This window comes from Nipponia nippon, unplaced genomic scaffold, assembly GCF_047370975.1.
Source record: "Nipponia nippon isolate SJK-2023a ecotype South Korea unplaced genomic scaffold, ASM4737097v1 scaffold_14, whole genome shotgun sequence".
Lineage (NCBI taxonomy): Eukaryota > Metazoa > Chordata > Aves > Pelecaniformes > Threskiornithidae > Nipponia > Nipponia nippon.
The window spans coordinates 3,247,301-3,270,693 of NW_028262330.1; the positions used below are offsets into that span (position 1 = coordinate 3,247,301).

The 23,393-nt window shown below is 42.6% G+C and overlaps 1 protein-coding gene across 2 annotated transcripts; it reads left to right on the forward strand.

Moving 5' to 3' along the window:
- The first annotated feature begins 64 nt into the window (after positions 1 to 64).
- LOC148056410 (uncharacterized) lies at positions 65 to 21,217 on the forward strand. 2 transcript variants are annotated; one of them, XM_087750510.1, is made up of 7 exons: positions 65 to 3,735; positions 4,233 to 4,492; positions 5,288 to 5,564; positions 5,882 to 6,047; positions 8,610 to 8,679; positions 9,107 to 9,472; positions 20,069 to 21,217. In XM_087750510.1, the coding sequence occupies exons 3-6, from the start codon at positions 5,497 to 5,499 to the stop codon at positions 9,388 to 9,390; spliced, it is 588 nt and encodes a 195-aa protein (XP_087606636.1). In that variant the 5' UTR covers positions 65 to 3,735; positions 4,233 to 4,492; positions 5,288 to 5,496; the 3' UTR covers positions 9,391 to 9,472; positions 20,069 to 21,217. The 2 variants fall into 2 exon arrangements, with proteins under 2 accessions (XP_087606636.1, XP_087606637.1); XM_087750511.1 differs by lacking the exon at positions 9,107 to 9,472 and adding an exon at positions 15,588 to 16,026 and having other exon boundaries at positions 18,651 to 21,217.
- Positions 21,218 to 23,393: the final 2,176 nt, after the last annotated feature.

Here is a 23,393-nt window from a genome sequence, read left to right on the forward strand (position 1 = left end):
TTTAGTTATTATGAGCATGTGAAGTATTCCAATGCTGGAACAGAAAGCATTGGTTTTGTGTAAACTGTAACTTCTGCTCCATGTGTTTAGCTTGAGCTTTTCCATCAGCCAGGTTCGTTTGAGGCTGGGTTGGAAACGGCATTTTGCTGACTGAAGGAGCAAATTAACCTGAAACCCTGTTGATGCAGGCGTTGTAGTTCAGCCCAACTTAATGGGCCAGCTACAGCTTAAAGATAGCCTAAACCACAAAGGGAGAAGCAACACCCTCAGTTGTGCTTACTGCCTCCTACCTGTCACAAACCCAACTGTATGTCGTGTGGTTTTAATTCTTAAGGAAGACCCCATTCTTTCTTACCTTTCTGTGAAAGCAAAGCATCCTGAGTATACTTGATTTTTAATCAGTTGTGAAATTCTGATACCATTAGGGTCACCTAGCAAGGACTGCTTTACAGGTGTTGTTGCTGGTTCTTCACCTGATGCCAAATATCACGCCTCTGATCATTTTGTTCCTGAAGTGGCCACCTCTTTCTTTTTAAATACGTGAATAAAAAGTTGACTTGGAACCTGCTACAATAAAAGCCCTGCTTTGAGAATAAATTGTGACTAATAGGTCTGTCCACTTCACACGAGGGAGCTTTTTGGGCAGTAACAGCAAGAGCCAAGGTAACCAGTGGTGAAGTCATTAAGCCTTCAGTGAAAGTGGCATTACAAAAAAGGTACTCTGAACATGAGGAAAAGCTAATTCTAGAACGCTGTCAAAAATTTTAAATATACGAGCCTATTGTTAAATTCTTGTCATACTGTTTTAAAAATAGAATATTGTGTTCTCTGATGTAATGAGTTTTTTAAAATGGCTTTGCCAGTGATTCATTGTAAGATGAGAACTTGATTTCACAAATCAGGAAAAAGCAGAATGTGCTCTGGAGGTGTTAAATTGACTACAGTGTTTAACCTCATTGCGGTGCTAAACCTAAACTAAAGACCCTAGTATGGAAGAGTAAAATTAAATCATAAGCACGGTTTATTAAGATAATTGCTGTAGGATCCTTCTGTTACAAACAAATCTAGCTAAAATGTGGCTGGGACTGAGATTTTGTTGAATTTCAGAAATCTCGATGCTGAAACTGGTTCATGACTTCACTAGAGGGCAGCACTTAATCACGAATTTTGAGACTTGACCGCTCCATCTTACTGAGCGGTTTGTCCTGTGCCGGCACTGCTGATGAGTGAGGTTTTGGTTGTGGTTATCGACACAATTTGCCTTTTTTTAGTCACCTCTGTATTTCACGTTAGGGAGATTTAAGTAGTGTGACTTCATCCACGAAACTATTAAATCCTTTTAAATCAAGGACTTCTAAAAAGGTAGGTTTTAAAGCATGTTAAGTCTTTTACCGAATCTCACTGAAGTAGCTGTGAAATATTTAAATATCATTTAATCTGCTTGTCCTGAGACTGTACCCTTCTTCACACAGTATGTGCTTCTCCACTTTACCCATTAAAAAAAAATCCCAAATGCAGTGACTCAAAGCCATACAGCAAGTCATTAACAGACCTAGAATTTGAACTTAGAATTAATGGGTTCCTCGACTTGCTTAGTTAGCATAAACACAGCAGTTTCTGATGTTCTCCCGTGCCCATCCTGCTGACTCCTGGTTGCAAGAGGTCCAGGCTGGATGGAACAGGAGAGTCAATGGAAAAGGGGTTGTAAGACATACTGAGGTGCTGTATACTCTTGTATCACTGCAAATGGCTTCAAATAGTGGCAGGAAGGAGAGATTAAACATTTCTTTTTGCAAATTCTATGATGTAAATTGCAAATACGAAGCTCTATACTGCGTTATGGGGAGCAGTGCAGTATGAGAATGTTTAAGGTTTGTACTAAACACCTTAATTCTTGCTGTTGCATTTTTGTCTTCTGGAAAAGAAGTTACTGCCCCATCCAATATAAAATAGGGAAGACTTTTGCCTTGAGAAATAAAGGAAACCTCAAGGTGCTTGTTGCATTTCTTAATGGGTTTTGAGGAATGACACTTTCATGTACTAAACAGCTCTTAAAGGTTGGATGATAGGAAGTATTGCAAGAAGGTGAAACTGTTACTAGTGTGTCCAGGGATATTTGCAATGGGAGGAATTGCCGTTAAGTATACATATCGCTGTACTCATTCTGAAAAACTCAGCGCTCTGTCAGTTTGCCATGTGTTAAGAGTACTTAAGTTTCTGACCTATTTAAAACCTCTTTGTGTTTAATTCCTTTTTTCCTAGCATGGCTTTTTTTCTGGCATTGCTAAGTTGAAGTTCTTTTAATGAATTATTTCTCTGCTTTTCCTCTCCTTCCATTCTCCTTGGCAAAATAAATTTTATTGATGTAGCTCATTAAATATTTATCACCGCAGCCTTTCCCCTTCAGGCTGTGATCTTGTCCAATTTTGCAAGCTAAAAAGAATTTGTCTGGTTAGTGCTTAGAAAGGAAACCTCCAAGAAAAAAAACCCTGACTAGATGTTAGAGTAACACTGATTATTTAGAAGATTATTGGGTTTGCTACCAAGTCTGTCTTGAATCTGTTGTTTGACTGCTCCTGTTGGCGGGCTGTGTCCGTGGTGCAGGTGGTTTAGCAGATTCTTAAAGGACTTAATTATTTTTTTTTTTCCTCCTCTGTCTCATTGAATATGCAGGATTGCTGCTCTCAAAATTATTTGGAAAGTTACGGTTCTGTAAATCTCATCCATGTGGAACTGTTTCAACTGCTACGTGATTTTTTCCAAATGCTTGCTGATCAGACAGCAAATGAATGAGGTTCTCCTCTTTGGATGTGGTGCTGAACCCATCTAGTGGATGTGGCACTCATAGCATGCCTTGAAAAGAAGCTGGTTTCTCACCTAAGGATGTTTCTTGAACTATTTGAAGGCCTCTGGTGATCCTCTAAATCCCTTTTTTTGCTATAATTTGTAAGATCTAGGGGGAGGATACCGAGCTTTTCTGGAGGGTGTCTGAAATAAGTCTGTACAGGATAAAATCCTCAGTTACTGCTGCCCAGTACCTCCAGGAGCCTCGCTACTGCCCGGTACACCACACCGTCGCTTACTCTTGCACTGAATTCTGCTGTATTCATGCTGCATTTCCTTTTGGATAACGAGCAGCAGCAATGTGCTGGGCACTTAATGACACATTACTGTCATCGTTTGGATTTTTTCTGTTAAAAATATGATTTTTTTTTTTTTTTTTCCCCTCTGGAACAAAGTGTCTTTTGGGTACTCAGGCATTTTTGTCCCATGTTTGTGTCACAGCGAGATGGCAATACAGTCTAACCCATTTTGGGACACTTTCATTGAGGCAGTCTGCACCCGTGTATTTTCTTCCAATGATTAAAACTATGCAAGTTATACATCTTATTAAATTACTTTGAGACCACTTAACCTGAATGAAATCTTACAAGCTGATCAGACACTTTGAAATGGCTGCAATTTGATTTGGTTTTCATACTAGATATATTGTAAAATGTGCCTGAGATCTCAGTCTTTGTAGTGCTACATTTTGCACATAAGATTGCCTGCCATATGAGACTTCCATTTTGTGTGTGCAATATCGAATGTTTTATTATGCTTAAACAGATGGGAGGAAGAGTTGAAGCAGAGGGGAGTTTGGAAACGTGATGCAGGAGCCCTTACTTCCAAGTGCTACCCACTGCTGCTGTTCTGCCTTGTCAGAGCATCAGGGATCTGTTTATCATGGGTTTAGTATGTATTCTGTTGTATTTTCAGTGAGTTTCTGCTGAATTGAGACTGACTTAAATTAAGCCTAGCAAGATGGTTTTAACAGATTTACTTGGCTAGGAACTGGGGGGAGTTGAAGTTCAGTTTAGGATCTTTGAAGACGCATCCATTTTATGAAGACCGAGTAACTTCTGTCTGCAAATCCTGACGCAGTGTAGTGTTTAGGTAAGGGTCTGTACCACGTGCTTAAACGCAAGGGTTCTTTATTCCTCTTTAATCTTTGTTTGAAGCTTTGGATGCAGGTTTATAAGTTACTAGAAGAGAAAAGGTGTTTTGAGTACTTACAATTCAAAAATAATGATTCAAAAACTTGTGTAGTTACTCAGAACCTCAGCATCCTGCGGTTCATGAGATTTTCAGTTACTTGGTGAAAAACTATTAGCCCTGATCTACTGGGAGGAATTGCATTAAGAATGAAAAAGTTAAGCCATGTTTGGTGTTTGTTTGGTTTTTTTCTGTAGCTTCTTTAATGACTGGATTGCAGGAGCAAGAGCTTGTTCCGAGTCTCGCTGCACTCCAGAGCTGCGTTGCCCTGCCTTGGAGGATGACGTCCTTCCTTTGTACAGAGATGTTACACGGGACTGCAGTCGCAGCCGTGCTGACGTGTGCTCTAAGAGACTTCAGTGGATCTGGGAGACCATGCAAACTACCTTTTTCTGCAGAGAGGGATTAGATTCCGGAGAGACGAGCTCAAATTGTTGAAGAAGCAGTTTCTCCATAGGTTGGAAGCTATGAACTAGATTACAGAAAAAAAAAAAAAATATGCCCCCTTGGCACAGATTTCTTGTGTGAATTCTCCAGGGTATTGCATTTGTACTGCTAAGAGTCATTCTTACCAAAATACAGTTATCTGTTGTACTGTGGGACGCTTGTTACCGCTCTGTCCTAGCTGCAGAATGCTTCGGTTCAGTAAGGGTAAGCTAGAGGGAGGATCGCTGTGCTGTGAGATGCAGCGATTTAGTTTGGAAATGAATGGAAAAGTCTTTGATAGTAGGAAATTCAAGGTTACATTTAATTGAGGAGACCCAAGAAGTGGTTGGATAAATACAACGGGAAAATGATGTGGGATTCATGAGGAAGAGACAAATTGGGATCAGTTAATTTTGTATGTAACAAAGCCATTATTGCTTATAAAAATATGTATGTCTGTATTAACACAAACTGGGCTTTCATCTGCATAAATTTTATCTAGCAGAGTCAGGCCCCCAAGCTGCTTATCATAACTACAGAGGAATTTGTGGGCTGTCAGTTCTCGGACTACTTTGTGCTGGAGTATTTCAGCTATGTATTATACCACATACTGAGATGAGGCTATAGAATAAAGTGATGTGTATCAATTAAGGTGAATTACTGTAAAAGATGGGGTATTATAGACAGATACCTGGCAAAAATTGAACAAATCTCCAATTAAAGTTTTCTTCCTTGAAAACAGAACATTGTTGGACTGAACAATGCTGATTTTCTATCCCTAAATTTGTCTTCACCTATTATAACTGGATGTCATGACTTATTCTAGCGTACCTGTGGAAGAGAGGCTGTACTTGGGATCCCTCAAGTGTGCAGATTTCGGTTACAGGAAAAGCCCAGATTGAATGCTGTTTCCAGTTGAGTGGAAAGCTCTTGATTTGTGACTCAATTATTCCTGGTTTAAGCGATGTGTGACATCAGCCCTGAGAGCAAAAATACCCTAAAGATACCGAGGAATTCAGTAATATACAGATTATAATGGGGTCAATCAAAAGTTTTAAATTTTGCACGGTTAAACTTCCCAAGCAGACCTGTGTAACTTCAGGGTAAGTCTAAGCTGTTGCATATTTGAAAGCCTTTTTGAAATTCAGGGCTATAAACACTACCCTTGCCCGTTGGAGGATGGGGATTATGTAGCTTATTTTCTTCTGGCTTTTGGAGACATGCTGCAGCTTCACACTTATCCCTTAGGAGCGTTGTGAAGCTGAATCCGTTTCTAACATTCCTCAAGGTGTTTGAATAGAAGGTGTGATAGGCACAGACTAGCAAAGGTGCAGGTTATTATGGTCAGAAAAGAAACGAGTATTTTGCTTAAAGCTCATCCTATTGTGCTTAACCCAATAGCGATTTGTGCTTCCTGCAGGTACAACGTCCACGTGGTAGTCTTAAAGCGAAGGCACTGTGTAACTCGGAACAGCGTCCTGAAGCCCAGCAGGACTACGTTACAGAAAACGTTCATGTGTTCTGTCTTTGTAATCCTCTGTACCTGCAGCCCCTTCCATTTGAAGATCCAGAAGGGCTTTATTAAGGCAAGGAATCATGCATAGCAAGTAACACTAGGCTCATCTCATGGGTGGGGGAAAGAGGTACAGAGGTAAAATGAATTTCATGCTGAGTCGAAACTGGGAATTTCAGCTTAGTTTCTTGATTTCCTGTCACTTTTTTTTTTAAACACTAGATTAGCTTGTCTCTTTGAAAACTCTGCCTTGTTCTGTTCTTCCATGCACGCCTGCTATTTCCTTTTTTACTGGCTTGCAGTTCTTGAATGATACTTAAGGTGTTTCATTCATTCTCCAATCTCCTTCCCCAGATACTTAAGTGTGACTCTGCTGATGGATACAGTATTTAGATTTTTGTGAAGAATACCAGTTCTGTGGGAACTGACATTCCTATCAGGATTTCTAACTAACCTGTCAGCTTTGGCAGGTTTCTGCAAAGGTATTCATCTCACGAAAGTTCAGATTGTTGCAGAAAATTCAGTCCTGCACAAAACTTCATAGGTTCCTGTGGCTCTTTTGGATGCAGATGAAGATGCAGTCCAGCAGTGTGGAAGGGAGGGGAGGGTGTGGAAAAAAGAGATGCAATAAAGTTGGCTATGGTCAGGGCCACGTAAGAATAACTCCCTTTATAATAAACTTACATAAATGCCCTGCTGTCTGCATGGCCAATAATGCCAGAGCTGCTTTTCTACTGTGAATTTCATCTAAGGTTCTAAGCATTTTGTGTCGCCATCTGTCTTCGCTCTGGATGAGAGACATTAAATAAAGCCTTTAAGAGAGATGGAATAACCCCCACCCCCAAAGCCTTGAGAAGTGAGGTTTTCACACAAAGCCTGAAGGAGACCACCTTTTATATTAGCTGTCTGGCTTCTTGTCAATAAAGTGAATTCCAGTGACGTTAGGGGTAGGTCTGAGAGTTAGGGGCTGCGACATACTTCACAGTAGAGGGATTGCCCAGCAGTTAGCAAAAAGCTTCGAAGAAACCATCTATGGGAGTTTTAATCTGTGATGATTTCTCCAGGCTGCATCAGTGCGCTGCATGAAACAAATGACAAATTGAAAAAGCGTTCGGTAACGTGCAGTCAGCATTGTATCCGTTGCTGAAATAATTACTTAATGCTGTTCTGCTTGTCTGAACTCGGGGCGTCTTAGTCAACAAATGTCTCCTTACAATGCCTGCAGAATGGTGCGGTGCGTTCGGCGTACTCCTACCTCCGTCCCGAAGGAAGCTGAGAGATTCCTCTGGAAACTGCGTTTTTGGGGCATACCTTTAAAATGAACAGCCATAGCGAGGCACTGATTTGTTTGAATGTATCCTCCAGCAAATCACGTCTTCACCTCAGAGCAATTAAAACAGCGGAACAGAACTTCACTTGAATGCGTTTAATGCTTTACTCCTGCTTTTGCCATATGCTGATTTCTCCCAGAGGGAGAAAATCTGAGTACCATGTACGATTTTCCAAATAGAATAATAAACGAGTGGGTGTTTGAGCTCTGAAAGGATACGAATCTCTGAAGCTGGCTTAGCTGATTTGGTATTTTAGTTGCATAGAGTAAATCCAACATTTTCAGGTGTGTTTTCAGCTCAGAAACCTGTGTGTGCTGCTGCAAAACATTGCCAAGAACAAATGAAGGTGAAGCACAGACGATAAATTAACGAACAGGTCGGGTCTCTGGTATCCCACTTTCCCAGCTCTGGAAGATTTTACTGACTTTTACCTATAGTAATGAACACGTTTCTGCGGGAGGGCTCTGGGCGAGGAAGACCCCCAGCCCCCCGCCCTCGGTGCCCAGTGGGGGCACGGCTGCCTGGCAGGCGGTCACTGGTGGCCGCACCGAGCGCCGCTCACCCGGCTCAGCGAGGACAAGCAGCCTTCGCTCTTGCCATGACATGCCTTCCCTTATCCTGGTTGGATGCGAGGGGATGTTACTTGGATGCTTTTCTATGCAAGGAGGCTCCAGAAGGGCTGGTAAAGGACTGGTGAGACGAGGAGAAGGTTCATGCTGGGCCATTGATGCGTGGTACCTCAAGGCAGAAGTTCCACGTGGGGGAGATGCTCGAGGGGAGGGGACACGTGATTTTTCTCCTACTGCTTACAGATCGCAGGAGCTCCAGGCACGAGGTGTCTCTGGTAATCAGTATTTTAGCAGTCTGGCTAATGAGCGATAGAAAGCTGGCAGGTCTGGTGCGGTTCTGGGTATAGGTCCAGCTTACTACTTGAGTAAAAGCAGTGAGGGCTATGGCTGCTCTAGTCTGATGCTTTAGGGAGTCCTAAAATTCCTTAGCTGCTCTTTTTCTCTGAGCTTTTCTGCCTTTTCCCCAATCTGTCCTCTGGGAACCTCTTCCTTGCCTTCAGGCAGACTCAGAGAAGACCCTAGAAAAAAGATTGCAGTAAGTGTCTGGCTCAGCCAGCACTCTTCATCTAAAAATATGAGGCACGTAATTCCTGTTAACACTCATAACAGTTTTAAGTCTGTGCAAAGTTAGCCAGTATTTTTAATGGGGCTACTTCACAGCTAGATTATGTTCCTGATGAGTATGTCACTGCTTCATTAGTTTTCTCTGCTGATAGTTTTCCTGCATTTTGATAGCAAATGATCCTTTGCTCTGAAGGACACAGCGCGATTCTGCGAAGCACGGGGCGATATCCCACAGATACACGTAAGTGGCTGGGCCACTTCCAGGGATCAGCGCAGTAAGAAGGGGTAGGGAAGAAACCTTGCAAAAATTAGGAGAGTTTAGTAAATTTTTATGGTAATGATTTTATATGCATATATGTATATTGTGGTGATAAAAGTGATTGATATACTCCAGCTACTAACGTATACTTCATTAACTTTATTAGGCAAAATTACTTAAGACTTCATAAATAACAAATGCATAGAGTGGTATCATAGCATTTATAGGCATCATTAATTGCTGGAGCATACGCTTGCACACGTGGGTTGTAGCAGAAGCGAGATCACTCTAAAGAAATCGGATGTATATATTTACTTTCTGTCAAACAATTTCATCAATGCATGGGAGTTTTAAAAGTATTTCAAGGAGTTCTGCATTTCATTAACCATTTGTTTGCCTTATTGGGAAGTTTCCACCCTGCACACTACCAGCTGGGAGTGTGGGTGTTTCTCGCTGGATGAAGGGTTGTGGGCTCATGGTCTTCGGTTGCAGAAACCCTGGGTTTTTGAGCTGCGCAAGAGCTGTGCTCTGGCTGGAATCAGCAGCAGCACCGTGCATCGTGTGTTGTTACGGAGGGCCCGGGGTTCACTCCTCCTCTTCCTCTGCTCACTGAGCGGAGTGGTCGTGGGGTTAAACGCTGAAGACCTACTTAATATCAATTATTCACCTCCAAGCCTTGCAAATGAAGCGTAGATTCAGCAAGCCCTTACAAAATGGAAAAAACCTTCGAAATCATGAGGCTGGCTCTTGTTTCCACAGAAGTCAGAAGGAGCAGGTACATATTTCTCCATTGTAGATGATTTTTTAATTACAGCACCAGATTTTTCACCCTTCTGGGCAAAACCTGTGTCTTACTTATACTAAGAACTGTGACCATTCAAGGTATTATGGAAATGGCTACACAAATGGGCTTGTGCCAAGAGCAAGGCCAGGTTGAACTTGTTAAGGCGGGCAGGTTATCAGGCTAACGGGCCAAGGCTGCGGTGACGGGCGTGTGCTGGGGCGGCTGTGCGGCGGGCAGCTCTACTCCAGCAGGCTCAGACCTCAGCCAGAAGCTCCCTGCATGGACAAATTCACCTTGGGGCAAGGCATGGCTGGATTTGGGGAGGCAGGTAAGAGCTCCCCTACAATTTAACGCTTTTCCTGAATCCTTGTCCTAGAGGTCAAAACTTTGCCTGTTGGTCTACTGATGCAATGCTGATCAGTTGCTTTGGTGCAGCTCAGAGCTGAAGTTCCAGGTAACAGCTCTGACCGGTTGTTTCTCTAGAAATGTTAGTTTTGTTATTTTGATAATAACTGAGTTCTGGAGAAGGGCATTCCCAAGGGAATTTAAAAGGCTTTCTTGAAAGCCCCAGGGATAGATAAGTTAATTTAAACATGGTGAGCTATGAGGACTGTGATATTATTATTTATTATTATTATCGTCACAGAAACTGTCTCCTCGGGGAGGGATTGAGGCAGGATCCCTTTCCTGAGAGACCTGTTTGCATTTGCAGATTTATAACAGGAAAGCTGTGGGGATGCAGGCCAGAAGGAATGACTGCCAGGACAGGAGACTCCTTACCTGTTTCTTGGTCTCTTCCCCCATTCCCAGCTTCTCGGAGGTGGCGTTGGGCCTGCCGTCCCCAGGGCACGGTGCGTCGCCAGCGGCTTAGCTTTCTGCAGTATCCTCTGCTGAAATGTCTGTTTGTTCAGCATTAATCTGCGCTCACAAAAGTAAAAAAGAGCAAACAAAAGGATGTTAATATATTGCTGTGACTAGGAAATTCATGGTCCTCAATGTTTAATGGTGAGAGCCCCTGCAATTAGTATCCTAATTAGTCCTCCTTTGAGTCCATCTGTGCCAGGGATTTTTATCATGTTAAATGTGTTAAAGGCGGTGGCTCCGCATGCAGCCAGTTACCCTGAAGGCCCTGCAGCCTGGTATTAGCCCTGGTGTGTCTGCAGCCTGCTTAGCAATGTGACTTTTAAAACCAGTAGGGATGAGGAGGGAAGTGGGAGCGCTGCAGGAGCTCGTCCTGGAGCAGACGCATCCCTCCTGCTCCCTTCCCACAGGTTATCGTGTTTTGCTTTCTGTGTATAAAGCCATTCAGTTACTCTTAGGGTGTGTAAAATTACCGCGAGGTCTTGCTGTGTAGTAATTCTGAACTGCGTTAGATCCGTCTCCGTGAATTACGCTGACGGCTGCCTGGTGTGGCTTACCGCCTGCCCTGGCCGGTGCCGGCGCGGAGCGGGCGCTTCGGGGCACGGCCCGTACCCGGGGGACAAGGAGCTGCTGGGCAGATGTGTCCCCAATACCTGGGCGTGCTTCTCGGTAACCTGTGTGGCGGTATTTTTGCTGATGTGGTCCCTCCGAAGCGAAAAGAGCAATGGATGATTTGTAAGCGTGAAAAAAGGCCTCTTATTTTGTCGGGGAAAAATTTGTACTAGCTCTGCAAAGAAGCTTCATGTTTTTATGTGTAAATGTCTTGGAAAATTTCAGGGGGATAAAAAAAAGACATCAAGCTTTTCTAAAAAGAGCCTTCTGGTGCTCTTACTCAGAAGAACCATATGCAGAGGAGTCGGCGTGGATAAGCGTTCTCTCGGCTGAACTCTGTTACCCAAGGGAACGGGATGTTCTTTAAAGTTCAAATCAAAATTTAAATCTTTCATATGTTCTCCTTGTCTAATAGTATGTAAAAACACACAGCTCTGATACGGGGTATTTATTTTTTTTAATTTTCCTCCCCATTTCTCTGCTCAGGCTGAAGGATTCTCATTCTGGTAAATCTTTCTCCAACTGAATGAAAACATGGATTAAAAAAAGAGGGGGGGGAAAGTAGTTATTAGGCCATGTGGCAGAAATCCTGCCATGATGCAGCTTTTTTGATCCGTGTGGGAGCACGCAGGAGGGAAAGCGCTGGCGAGGCTGCGTGGGGCTCTGCTTTGGCGTGCCACCCCCGCCGGCACGGGTGGTTATGGTGGTGTGGGCTGTTGTGGGCTATGGCTGCGCAGGGCTGGGCGGCCGGGCTTCCCCGGGCTGGCAGCTCTGCCGGGTGGGCTGGCTCTGCCGTTGCTGCTTCAGAGAACTGCTGGAGAAAACTCATTTGCAGGGCTAAATCCTTTTCATCATGACAAATTCTATTTTTTTTAGCCTACATGTTTGCTTTCCAACCTCACTTCTTTCTTTTTAATATAACTAGCCCAAGTGGGATAAAGGCAGAGAGTAAGTTGCTGCACCCTAGGTAAAATTTATAGCTTTTGGAAAGCTCCTACGGCTCAGGATGTTAATTGTAACCTGGGACTGGAGCTTGAAGAAGTAAATCTTTAATAACTTCATGTGCTGCTGCTGGAAAGGGGAAAAAACCTGAACAGTCTCTTCCCCTAAATGTACTGCTGTAATGGCTCTTTGCAGCAGTTTTACTGATGGCACAAAACTTGGAATTTTGTTTAAATCCTAAAAGTAGTCCCAGGCATGCATACATGTACTAGGGCTGGCTCCAGATTTTTCCAGGGCTCCAGCAAAATTTAATGTGGTGATGATGAGATAGGTGGGGGAGAGCAGGAGGGACCCTTGGAGGAGCGGGCGGGAGGCCGCAGCGTGACGGCTCGGCGCAGCTGGGAAAAGGAGGGTGTTCAAGGGGCCGGTTGCACGGCTGGGTTTCTGCCTTTTCTCTTTTGTTCTGCCTTCTGTTTTACCTGGGGCTTATCTTGTTTGTATGCACATATACATAAATCCATTTTCAGCTTCTCCCAAGTAAGGCCTGGATTCATTTCCCTTGTACATTTTTACTGTGTGTTAAGATGACATCTGCAAGTCCAGCCATAGGCCAGGGTCCCTTTGCTAAAGGCAGTAGGCAAGCACAAAGCAAAAGGATGTTGTCTGCCCCACAAAGGTTTGCAAGGTTATGTTTTGCAAAAGTAAATCCAGTTTCTCCAACTTTGTTTTTCATTCTGAGGTGGTAAGTTAATCTATTCTGCTGTTTAGCCGCGAGTAAGACTCTAAAGTCATTTGAAGAGTATGGAAGAGGGTTAAAACAATGTAACAATCTTCTAAAAATTTAAAATGAGCAGGTTTCATGACCCAGCAGATCAATTCAGAGAGAATCAAGTGATAGGTGGCAGAGGTAAGACATCTGATGAACAGCTCCAGTACGGGAGGGCAAATGATGTCAGCTTCATTTGAAAGTAATTGTTTTTGTACATGGCTAGCATATAAACTACGATAACCCGCCATTACAGTAACCTGACACTACGACGTGCTCCTCGGTACAAATGGGCAGTGAAAGCAGATGTTTTATTTTAATATTCAACTAGCAGCACTTCAACGGCACCTAATTAATTTCTATATAGATATATCCATTCGAGAGAGAAAACCACTGTAAAGCTGGAATGTTCCTACAAGTATTGGTCTGCAACTTTTCCTGACTTGCAAAGTGTGAGCTTGTTGCTGGACCGGGCATGCTGAGGAAGGGCAGGCAGTCCAAAACTGGCTCAAGAGGTACAGTAAGGTATGGACTGCAAATATTTTTAGTTCTCTAAGACAGTTTCTAGTTGGTAGACAGCAAATAATCACCACCTGATGGCTGCTCATTCCGGTCTGCTAAATAAGCTGTTGGTCTCATTTTGTTCTTTAGTAGACAGGTATACTCATCATCCAAAAAATGCTCACCAGATTTAGCACTAATTAGCTGCCTTGCTGGCAGTCTTTGCCCAGAGATGTAAATGCGAGAGGAACACAGATGTTAAAATATCCATTTATCCTCAGAGTTTGCTCCTTTTCTGTCTTCCTTGTGCTTTGTTGTACTTTCTCTTGTACTTTGTTGTCATTTACATCTGTGCGCTGTGAAGGTTAAAGAATGTGGCCCTTTGCCTTTCAGTGAAGTGATTTTTGCAAACATTCCGTGTTTTTATGAAGCCTTGGGAATGGCTAGTGCCCAGTGGGCCAAAATGCTATCAGGTCAATCGCTCGCAGGTGAGGCATTTTTGATGGGGTGAAGCCACAGGTGTGGACGATTTCTGCAAGCTCTGTCAAAGAGACTGTTATGCAGAAGAACTTTGTGAAAAGGGGAAAATTCAATGTATCCCTCCACAAGCTTGTTTGTAATCCTGCTGCCACGTATGAACACCTTCCGTTGAAGGAATCCGGTGTTAGCAAATATCTGGGAGCACTGGAATCCATCCTTGGGCATCAAAGACAGACACATACACAGGTAAATCTAGTTCTCCTTGATCCTTCTAAATCGATAAGCATCAGAGACTTTTTCTTTTTTCCCCAAGGTTCGCTTTCCCTATGTTGTTCCAAGTGCTCCATGTAGATAAGGATTCTCCAGAGAAGTGTGTTAGGGCAACAGGGAGCTCTGCAGGCTTCAGGGGTGCTATCAAGCCCCTGTGATGCGGAGCAGGATTTAGGTGTTGGTGTGTTGGTGATGTGACTTCATCGTGTACGTGTGATGTTCTGTTGGCTTAGTAAATTTTCAAAAGCAAGCTATTTTTGTAAAGATTAGAACTCTGCTGAGTGTTTGACTGCCTGAATGAAAATCTTGAGAGCTCAAACCTCTCTGTCTCTCTTCACATTTTCTCTGACTGCTAAATGATTTTTATTGTATTTCATTTTATGCGATAACCTTATCGCAGACAGAAATGAATTTATCCCGCGCTTTCCTTCCTCAGACAGAAGCTGATGAGGTCTCAATTTTCCAAATAGGTTTCATTTACAGTTGCAGAAACCTCTGAAAATTGAGGCTGCTTTCCTTCCCCCGTTTGCAGTTCCAGAAAGTAAATAGTATGCAGTGGTATGAGGAACAGAACCCGGAGCTTTTCAATTAAAAGTCCCGATTTCCAGAGCTGGGGAGAAGGCCTTCGTCAATGGAACAAGTGCAGCGAAAAGCAATGGCTTTTCGTTTTCTTTGATCCAATAATCTACCAGAGGCATAGTCCCAAGCAGGACCCTTGCGCTGCTTGTGTCATGGATCAGCGTTGCACCAGCTACTCCTACTCTGCACGGAGCTGGAGCTAATGCTACAGAGTGGGGAAAAAGCACATTTCCTACCACCATAGGGCATATATCCTACTTTATATAGCTCTTTTTGAAATGCTAAAAATGAAGAACTCAGTTTTAATTAGTCTATATTATGCCAAGAAATACCTTACTGTGTTTTCTTTAGTGGGTTCTGTGGCTGTGATTGTGTATCCATGTGTTTCTCTGCTGCGATTTGGAGAGAGTCATGTTTTTACAGGAACATAACCCATTTTCCCTTTATTGTAATTGTTTTGGAATAAGAAGTAATCATCCAGGACTGACCAACTTGCTCTATCAAACGTTCTGTTCTCAATCCTAGCAAATTGCTTTGAGAATTGAACAAAGCTCTGCTCAATCATGCAAGATATCCATTCTGAAGAACACCAGGAAAGTAAACCTAACCTACTTTTAGCCCGTTGCAATCATCTTTTTTTACTTCTTAAAGATAAAACTGTAAGAGCATGATTCCAAATGCACCGAACTTACGAATCTTCATCCGTTGAATAAAGACATTAGTTTGTTAAAATAGCTTCATGTTCCTCATCTAAATCCTCAGACCTGGCAAGTGTTTAACTTCCGATGTAGTACTAATAGAGCAATACTATTTTGATAGAACCTCCCATCTGTGGACATCGGTGGTTTGCAGTTAGGAATGAAGGCATCAAGCTCTTCTGAAGGCACCTGCACGTGGCTGGCAGGTGGCGGCATGGGTGCTCGTACCTCCTTAAGGAGCTCTTCGTGCCCCTGGCTCCCAGCTTTCCTTTCTTAAAAGCAGCCAGTCTCTGCCTATGCTGGAGTATAAAAGGGCTGCCTGCGGTGTGGCTGCTCTTGGGTTCGATTGATCCTGTATGTTTGTTTGAGCTTGTGCTTTTTTCTTTTTTTTTTTTAGGCTGGCCAGAACTTCAAAGTTTTGCTGGTAATACTAAACCAACACAGAGCATCCAGTGATCAACCGTTGTGCTCTCTGATGGATGATAAGTGATTGACCACTTTAAATCTGGCTATCAGATATTACTGCAAGTTTTTTGCCTCTATCTTGATTGATACTTATTGTTGAGATAGACTTCCTAGAGCTTGTATCTCTCAACACAGAGAAGCCCCTGGTTGAACTAAGAATTTTGATAGCCTGGTGTCCTTGGTGGGTTAGGTGTGCGCTTGCTGGGGAAAAATAGTAACACATCGGTGTATTAAAAAGAGAATTCTTCTGCTGGGGTATGGCAGTTAAATGCAGCTCAGCGTGGCAACTGTTGGGGAAAAGCTTAAGGACTCCAAAGGAACAAAGTATGAAAGTTGTCTCATTATGACAACCCACATAACTGTACCAGAAGGTTGGGTTTTTTTAACCAATTGTATTGCATTTCATCTCCCCCATATGTATTTGCACTTCATTACATATCTGGTTGCTCCTTTTGCACACATAATGAAGCTGAAATTTAGAGAAATTGGGTGCTTTACCTCGCTGCAGTTAACTTGATAGCATTAACTTGCATTAAAAAAAAATTCGTTGTGAGGGAGTTTTGGGTTGAACTTTGATGTTTTGCAGTGGTGGGCAGGACATAGGGATGATATATAAATAGGAAATGTTTGTATCCACATCTGTGTTGAAGAGTTTTATGATAAATAAAACATGATGAATGTTTGATAAATATTGATGAATAGTGGGGTGAACATCTGTACGCTCAGGGTTCAGCTTCATAAATCCACTATCCAAAGTTGTCTTTGGTATTGACTGAGTTCAGAAGAGTGATGGGGCATCTGGCCACGGAGATGCTGTCAGTCTGCCCGCTCCACAGCTTGCCCGCGATACGGCCTTTGCCTAAGGGTAGGAAACAGTAACCGCAGGTTGGTGCCGCGGCTCCTCACCCGCAGCGGCTGCAGCGCGGCAGGGATGGCGAGTATCGCAGGAGTAACGCGCCGTGCGCTTTCTTGGCAATACGTTCACAGATACTATCTGGATCCCCTGTGCTCCAGACTAAACTGCACAGGAAAATGCTGTCTAGATAGCATCTTGTTTGCTGTTTTTTTGCTGTTAGTGCTAAGTAGATATTTGTATGGATGGGAAAGGATCCCCTGATCTTTCCTCTTTCTTATGTGCTAGCACATTACCGGTACGATTGGGATCTAAATCTTTCAACTTTTTTTTTTGTTGTCCTCCACATCATTTGTTGGTTTTATTTGTTGTTTCATGTCGTAGTTGGTTAAGTCTGAAATTAAGTGTGCGGGCTTCAGTGCCTTGCCATATTCTTGTACTGATGCACAGAGTAGCCACTGGCACACGCGCCCTCCCATTTCCTTGGGGAAAGAAAAAAAGTAATCAGTGTTTTTATGGGAATAAGAAAAGTGATGTTGGAGGTAGTTATTGTTCACAGAAATGCTGCCTTTTCCAGGAGAATTGTATGAAGGTTTCTTATACTTTGTCATTTCTGTTTGTATGGAAGATAGGTAGTGGCTGCTTGAAAGAAACCATCCACCTCTTGAGTAAATAATATTTTATAGGCTTCTATAGACTTTCTTTCCTTTTTCTTTTAAAGATTATAAAATAGTAAATACGACTGGAACAAAAAGTTAGGGCTTAGAAATCACTGGGGTGTAACAAGCTAATAATGATAGAGCCTTTGAAAAGGGCAGCATGCCTGGGAAAATACTGGTGTTTTCAGGGCCAGTGTAAATTCAGGTTAGTAAAACAACTAAATAATGTCAGTAATTTATCACTACAAGTGTCTTCAAACACTGGGCAGAGTGCTGCTATGTCTTCAGTCTACTTTTTCTCCATGAGGCTTCTGTTTCGAAATAGCAGCATCTTTCATTAGTAGAAGCTGTTTGTTTGTGGTTGGTTCTTCCAGTCTTTACCAAAGCAAAACTCCCACTGAAAATCTTCACACCAGCCTCTTAGTTTTGAAGGACATTAAGATAAAATCAGGTCTGGTTTTCAATGTTATGGATGAGCCCTTTAAATATAGGTAAAAATGCATTTAGTAAAAATCTAATTAAGGGTTCCTGCTTTTAAATGAATTTTGTAAATAAAGGCTAGTTAATGCCTGTGAGTCGATATCCAATGCAGGCTGACTTGAAGTTCTAGGAATGTGTTTTCACACACATAGTAATAGGGCTAATTATTCTCTTTATACAGTGTTTACACATACGGTACACTAATATTGGAAGCGACTAGAAAAAATCAATAGTGCTTAGAAAAGGGGAGGAGGATTTTATTAATTCAGCAAAAAAAAAATCCGCCCAGAAGAGAATCCCGGAGTTGGCCTGCGCATGTTCGTGATGCTTCCCCGTGCTTTATCAGCCTTGTCCGTACGCAGCGTAGAGCACATCTGCACAGGGAATTCCCAGTCTGCTCATAGTGACCACGGGTGACCCAGCTACAGGCGGCGGCTGCTGCCAGAGCAAATTCTGTAACCTGTGCCTGAGGGCTGTGGGGGTCCAGGAGAGACCGTGCTCCAGAGCAGGCGGGCTGTCCTGGCAGGCTGTGAATGTGGCCTGTGGACAGGGTGGAGATTTTGGACTGTGTGTGTTCTGTAAGCTCTATATTCTCTAAAGAACGTGCTCTTTCAAAGCTTTTAATTTTGCAGGATGGAGGCTCACCTTTGTGAATGCCAAAGAGCTGCTAGAGCTAGGTGCTGAGGTCAGTCTGATTTTGTGAGCTAGGGTTCAGAGCTTGCTTGGCGGTCTGGGAATCAACATGGCAGAACTAGTAAAACTCAAAGATTTTTGGTAATCTGTATATACTAGTAATGTTAACTTGTATAAATAGGAAGCTGTAAATGAAGTGTATCAATTTCCTTTTGCGTAATGGAAAAACAGATCAAAAATAAACAGGTGAATGATCTTCTAATGCTTTCAATTAACACTTTTCTTGTTTCTTACAATTAAAATTAATTGCTCCAATTGTCATGTCTAGAAAATCGATTGAGCAATCATTATATATTTGTTACTGTTGCAGGCTTCTGCTTCATATACCGATACCTGTTTGAAGCTCACTTGTGCACAATACCTTACTGCCTTGGAAGAGCCTGCCGGTATCGGCATCCCTATGGGATGGTAATTCGCTAACGGAAGAGGTTCCCTAAGCTTTGACTGCTGTTCAGTACTTCTCCTCTTTTCAGAGGGCGAGAGCAGATTAGTGCCGTTCCAAACTCGCATCGATAGGTACTTCCAGAAGGGGATACCATGAATGTAATTTATTTGACTGCACCATACCCACTGCCTTCAGTACTATTATAGTGGGAGGTAATAGCGTAGAGAGTGAAGAGAGGGTGTTTAAACTACTAAAAAGAATAAATCATTAGGCTATACAGTCAGTAAAAGTATAGTGCATAATCTGGCTAGGTTCTGGCGAAGGTCGGGGACAAGTGATTCCCCAGCAATACCTGTAACATCGGGAATCTGGGCAAGGAAATCGAACCCGAGTGGGTAACGTCCACAGAGGATGGCAGGGGACCTCTGGGGTCGGGAGATCTGGGTGCGCTGGTGCTCTCCTGGGCACCCTGTTGTAAAATCCTCTCGGGAAAGTGAATAATGGAAAGGAAACGCGGTATCCAAACAGAAGGATGATGATGGTGCAAAGAAAGAAGTATTTATCCATGTCACTGTTTATACACAAATTTCTGATGAAAAAAGAGAGACGTTTGTAACTGTTGATGCAATGAAGTTGTGAAACAACTTTCCCGTTGGAATTGTGTAAGAAAGAAATCTTAACTGGTTTTAAGATAAAGCCTCCTGTCACAGAAGTGGTTACAAGAGGAATGCAAAGCCTGATCTGGAGAAGTGGAGGAAAAAAACCTAAGAGAATATAAATTTGAAATGTCATTTTTTTACTTGATTTTTATTCAGTACTATATTTTCTCATTTAAAGTCCCTTCGAAGTTTGAATTGCTCATGGTTATGCACATAATTGACGAAGGCTTTCTAGTGTCTAAAGAGACACCTATGCAGCACAGTTTCTGGATTATTGTCTCTTTAGATAAAAATCTTCAGGGAAAAAAATTGCACTTTATGATGAAATATTCTGAAGCGGGTGATGGAGTGGGGCTACGTTCTGTTTCCGTAACACTTTGCATTCAGCGTTTTTAAGCTTGCCAAACTGAAGCAGAGGGAAGTTAGGGAGGCTTGTTTAAAGTAATTCTATCACAGGCAGAAGTAGAACTAGGAACTGTAAATCCCTATTTCTTCTGTTTATGTGGAGTAATCTTCCTTGAAAATGCCACACGTAGCCTACCAAAGCAACTGGAGGTTCATTCCCAGTGTAGCCTGCGGGCAGCACTCCTGCATTCTTGCTAACGCTGAAGTGAGTGCTCCGAACCCGTATTTGTAGTGCATCCATCTCTAATGCTGCAGGAAAAACAACGTGTTTCTTTTCAGCTGGATGCATTTCTCAAATGAAGGCCTTTGTGTGTGTCTGTGGCTCCTGCGCGGGTGCTGCTTGGCTGTGGTGCAGAGGACGTGGACCCACCTGGGAGAAAATGAGTGACATTGCCCAGTGCCGTGGCGTTCTGGTCTCCTGCTGCTGCGCACGTGCCCGGGTGGGCTGGAGGAGGTTACTGAAGATGAACGTAAACAGGCCCAAGAGATTGAACTTTGAAGTGATGGACATTCTTCCCTTCACTTTTTTTTTTTTTTTTTAAGAAATATGATATAAGGAACTGTGGGTTCCGTCAGCCGTTAAGAAACGGTTGGTCATTAAACCAAAAAATTGTAATTTTGGTAGATTTTATGAGGTTAATAAGTACATAGAAACTAGTCATTATGTGCGGCTAGCACTGATGGAAGCTATGTCTTTCTAGTGAGGCACGTTTTAATCCTGCAAAGAGCCAATTTGACCCTATAACTCGCCTTGTTGATGGTCATTAAACAGGAGGCAGCACCACCTCCTTCAGGTTTGAGCTTTCTTGGGATGATAACTGACAAGACCCTGCCATGTTTGATATTCCCCCCCCCCCCCCGATATTTTCTGCCTTCATTTCTAGTAAGGTGATTTTGAGGCATCCCCCTTGATTGACATCTCCCATCAGAAACATGGAGCCTTCTCTAATGCAGCTTCCCCTTACCACTGTTTTGTGGGTACAGACTTGGGATGTACTTCGGTGTTTTTTGTTTTTTCTTCTTTTCTTCAGTAATGCAGAGCTGTTCAGTGAGGCACCGTTTCTGTTTGAGCATGGGTTAGTACTTCTGCATATGAATTGTCCCCAGGTAGCGGGGTTTATTCCTTCCAATTATCAATTTCATTTTTCATTCCTAATTTATGTAACTCTCTTGAACTATGAATATTTTCCATTAAGTAACTGATGCATCAGAAGTTTTCAATCATGTCTCTCTTTATTTTTTTTAATGCAACATTATTTAGAGAGTCACGCTCAATTAATTGTGGGCTGATACTCCTGAAATTTGATTATGACATTCTTAATTCAAAGGATTTCTGGGATGTATTTACAGGGTTGTGGTTTTTTTGATTGTAAGATTTTTCTGCCATATGTATATGTTTGCATTTAAAAAAGCTGTGCGTTTAAATAAAGAAATATGAATTTTACACACCTTGGTGCCACATGATAGCACTTGTTCATCTTAATGAACTTTAGAAAAACGTTTGCTTTCCACTGCAGATATCCTGTTTGGAATCAGGATGTTATATCATGTAAAAACAGAAAAAAAAACTCCAACCGCTTCCCTTTCCGCATCATGTAGTTTGTGGTTTTGGTTTTTGTGTTGTTTTGGTGTCGTGTCATCTTGTCCTGTCCTGTCTCCCCCCAACAAAAGGAAGCTATTATACCTTTTTAGAGAAATATTGGGAAGAGTCCTTTTTTGAACAAATAATGAACATTTTATGGCTGCTCGGAGCACTTGAGATAATATTGTGCTACCAGAAGTAATTTTGTAATGAGATATCTGTCCAGACTCCTTTGCATGTTGATGACAATAGCAGAGCAAATGATGTCTGAGGCACTGGCAGATACGATGTGAGCAACGCTGGTGCCCCTAAACCCGAGTCTTTCAGACAGTGGAAGCAAGAGGGGCAGACTGTAAATTGAGCCTGATAATAGAGGCAGTTAATTCTTTTCCTTCGATTTCTTTTCCATTTCACTTTTATTTCTCATTTCTGCTGGCATTTATGATTGCCCCGTTTGCTCTTTCTCATTTTGTCTGCGGTACCATGCTATCTGCTTTCACGGTTTTGTATTCTGAATTTTTAACCCTTGTGGAAAGTACATGTGACGTTTTACTTTCGCCACATTAGACATTGTGGATTAGCCATATCTCTAAGAATATGTAAGCTTTAGCTGTGTTAATTTGTATTTTAAGAATGGCATTTACTTCTTATAAAGAAGCTTACATCTGAGAGGAAAAATGCTTTAATTACTGCCGGGCTATGTAAGTGAAACCGGTAGCAGCCCAGTCCTCTGAAATTCTAGTATAGTCATGACAAGGTAGTTCTAATTCAAACTAGCTAGCCAAATTCAGCATAGACCTTGATCCTATACCAATACTGAATTTGAACTAATATGAAGTTGTGGCAGTCAAAAAGCCTATCAAAGAGAATGTTATCAGGTGGTATTATGAATGCTGTGATCGGAGGAAAAAAAAAAAAGTCATTTAAGTAATTTCAAGAAGACTCTTTGTCACTTTTGGTTATTTACAATAACGAGCACGTGGCTTTCAAGCGTTGCAGTTTCTCTTATGTCCATGTGTCAAAGACCTGCAGAAACCAACTGGTCACACATGCAAAAAGCCAATTAAAATAACTACTTTGTTTGACAGGATACATTGCTAGTAGCAACAGTAAACATCGCTGACAGAATACTTGAAGTTCATTAGGAAAGACGTCTGGTTTCTGTTTTCCCCTTCAAACCAAACTAATAGTTAATTTGGTGCCTTTTTTTCCCCCCTTGAAGATTTTTAAATTATATTGAAGCACTTAAGCTGAGATTAATCTAACCGAACTGGAGGTGTCTAGTCCAAGACAGCTGCCAAAACTCCTGCAGAGCTCCTGACCGCTGTAGAGGGCCGTTCGTTTTACCTGCCTTGGCCGCTGGATTGCGTTGCCCAAGCGTCTTTACCTGAGCCAACCCCAGTTGCGCTGCCCTCCTCCACCTGCGTGGCTGCTCTAGCACTGGTCAGCCTGGCCAGCTGATGAAGCTGGCTTTAAGCATCCCATTGAAGGCACCTACAGGACAATTTAATTGCATCTTCTGTGAAATCTCTTGTAAATTTTTACAGGAGAGGGTTCAATGTGTTTAGTGGAATTAAACATTCGTAACCAGGCCACTGAGATTCTGCCACGTGCAGCCTCACGTGGCTCTCTCCGCAGCTGGGGGTGGTGTGGACGTGGGCTCCCCGCAAGCAGCAGTTGCTAAATGACAGTCGGGATGCTCGGCAGTGCAAGATGTTTGTGAACAGTCATTGCCCTGGATCCCAATAACCGCTGAAATCATGTCCTGAGCTGCTGGTCTGGCTCCTGCAAGAGGGGAATAAAACTTCCAAGGAAGGCTTACACAAAATGTACCCCATTAACCTCATTCTAATCTGTCTCGGAGGTCACACTTGGAAGGGGAGGTCTGGATGAAAAGACTCATTTCTTGTGTTTCTGGACCTCTTGAAATTAAAAGAAAAATTATGTTTATATCTGTGTATTCAGGATTTCTTTTACTGTTCCTGCTGCTCACGTTAATTTTGGAACACATCAAGTGTCAAA

What these genes read in the sequence shown, in the direction of transcription:
- LOC148056410 (XM_087750510.1), top strand. Translation starts at nt 5,497, where the DNA reads ATGGGGTCAATCAAAAGTTTTAAATTTTGCACGGTTAAACTTCCCAAG. An exon ending in CAGACCTGTGTAACTTCAGG is followed by an intron (nt 5,565 to 5,881) that starts GTAAGTCTAAGC and finishes TGCTTCCTGCAG; the next exon opens with GTACAACGTCCACGTGGTAG. An exon ending in TCCAGAAGGGCTTTATTAAG is followed by an intron (nt 6,048 to 8,609) that starts GCAAGGAATCAT and finishes GCATTTTGATAG; the next exon opens with CAAATGATCCTTTGCTCTGA.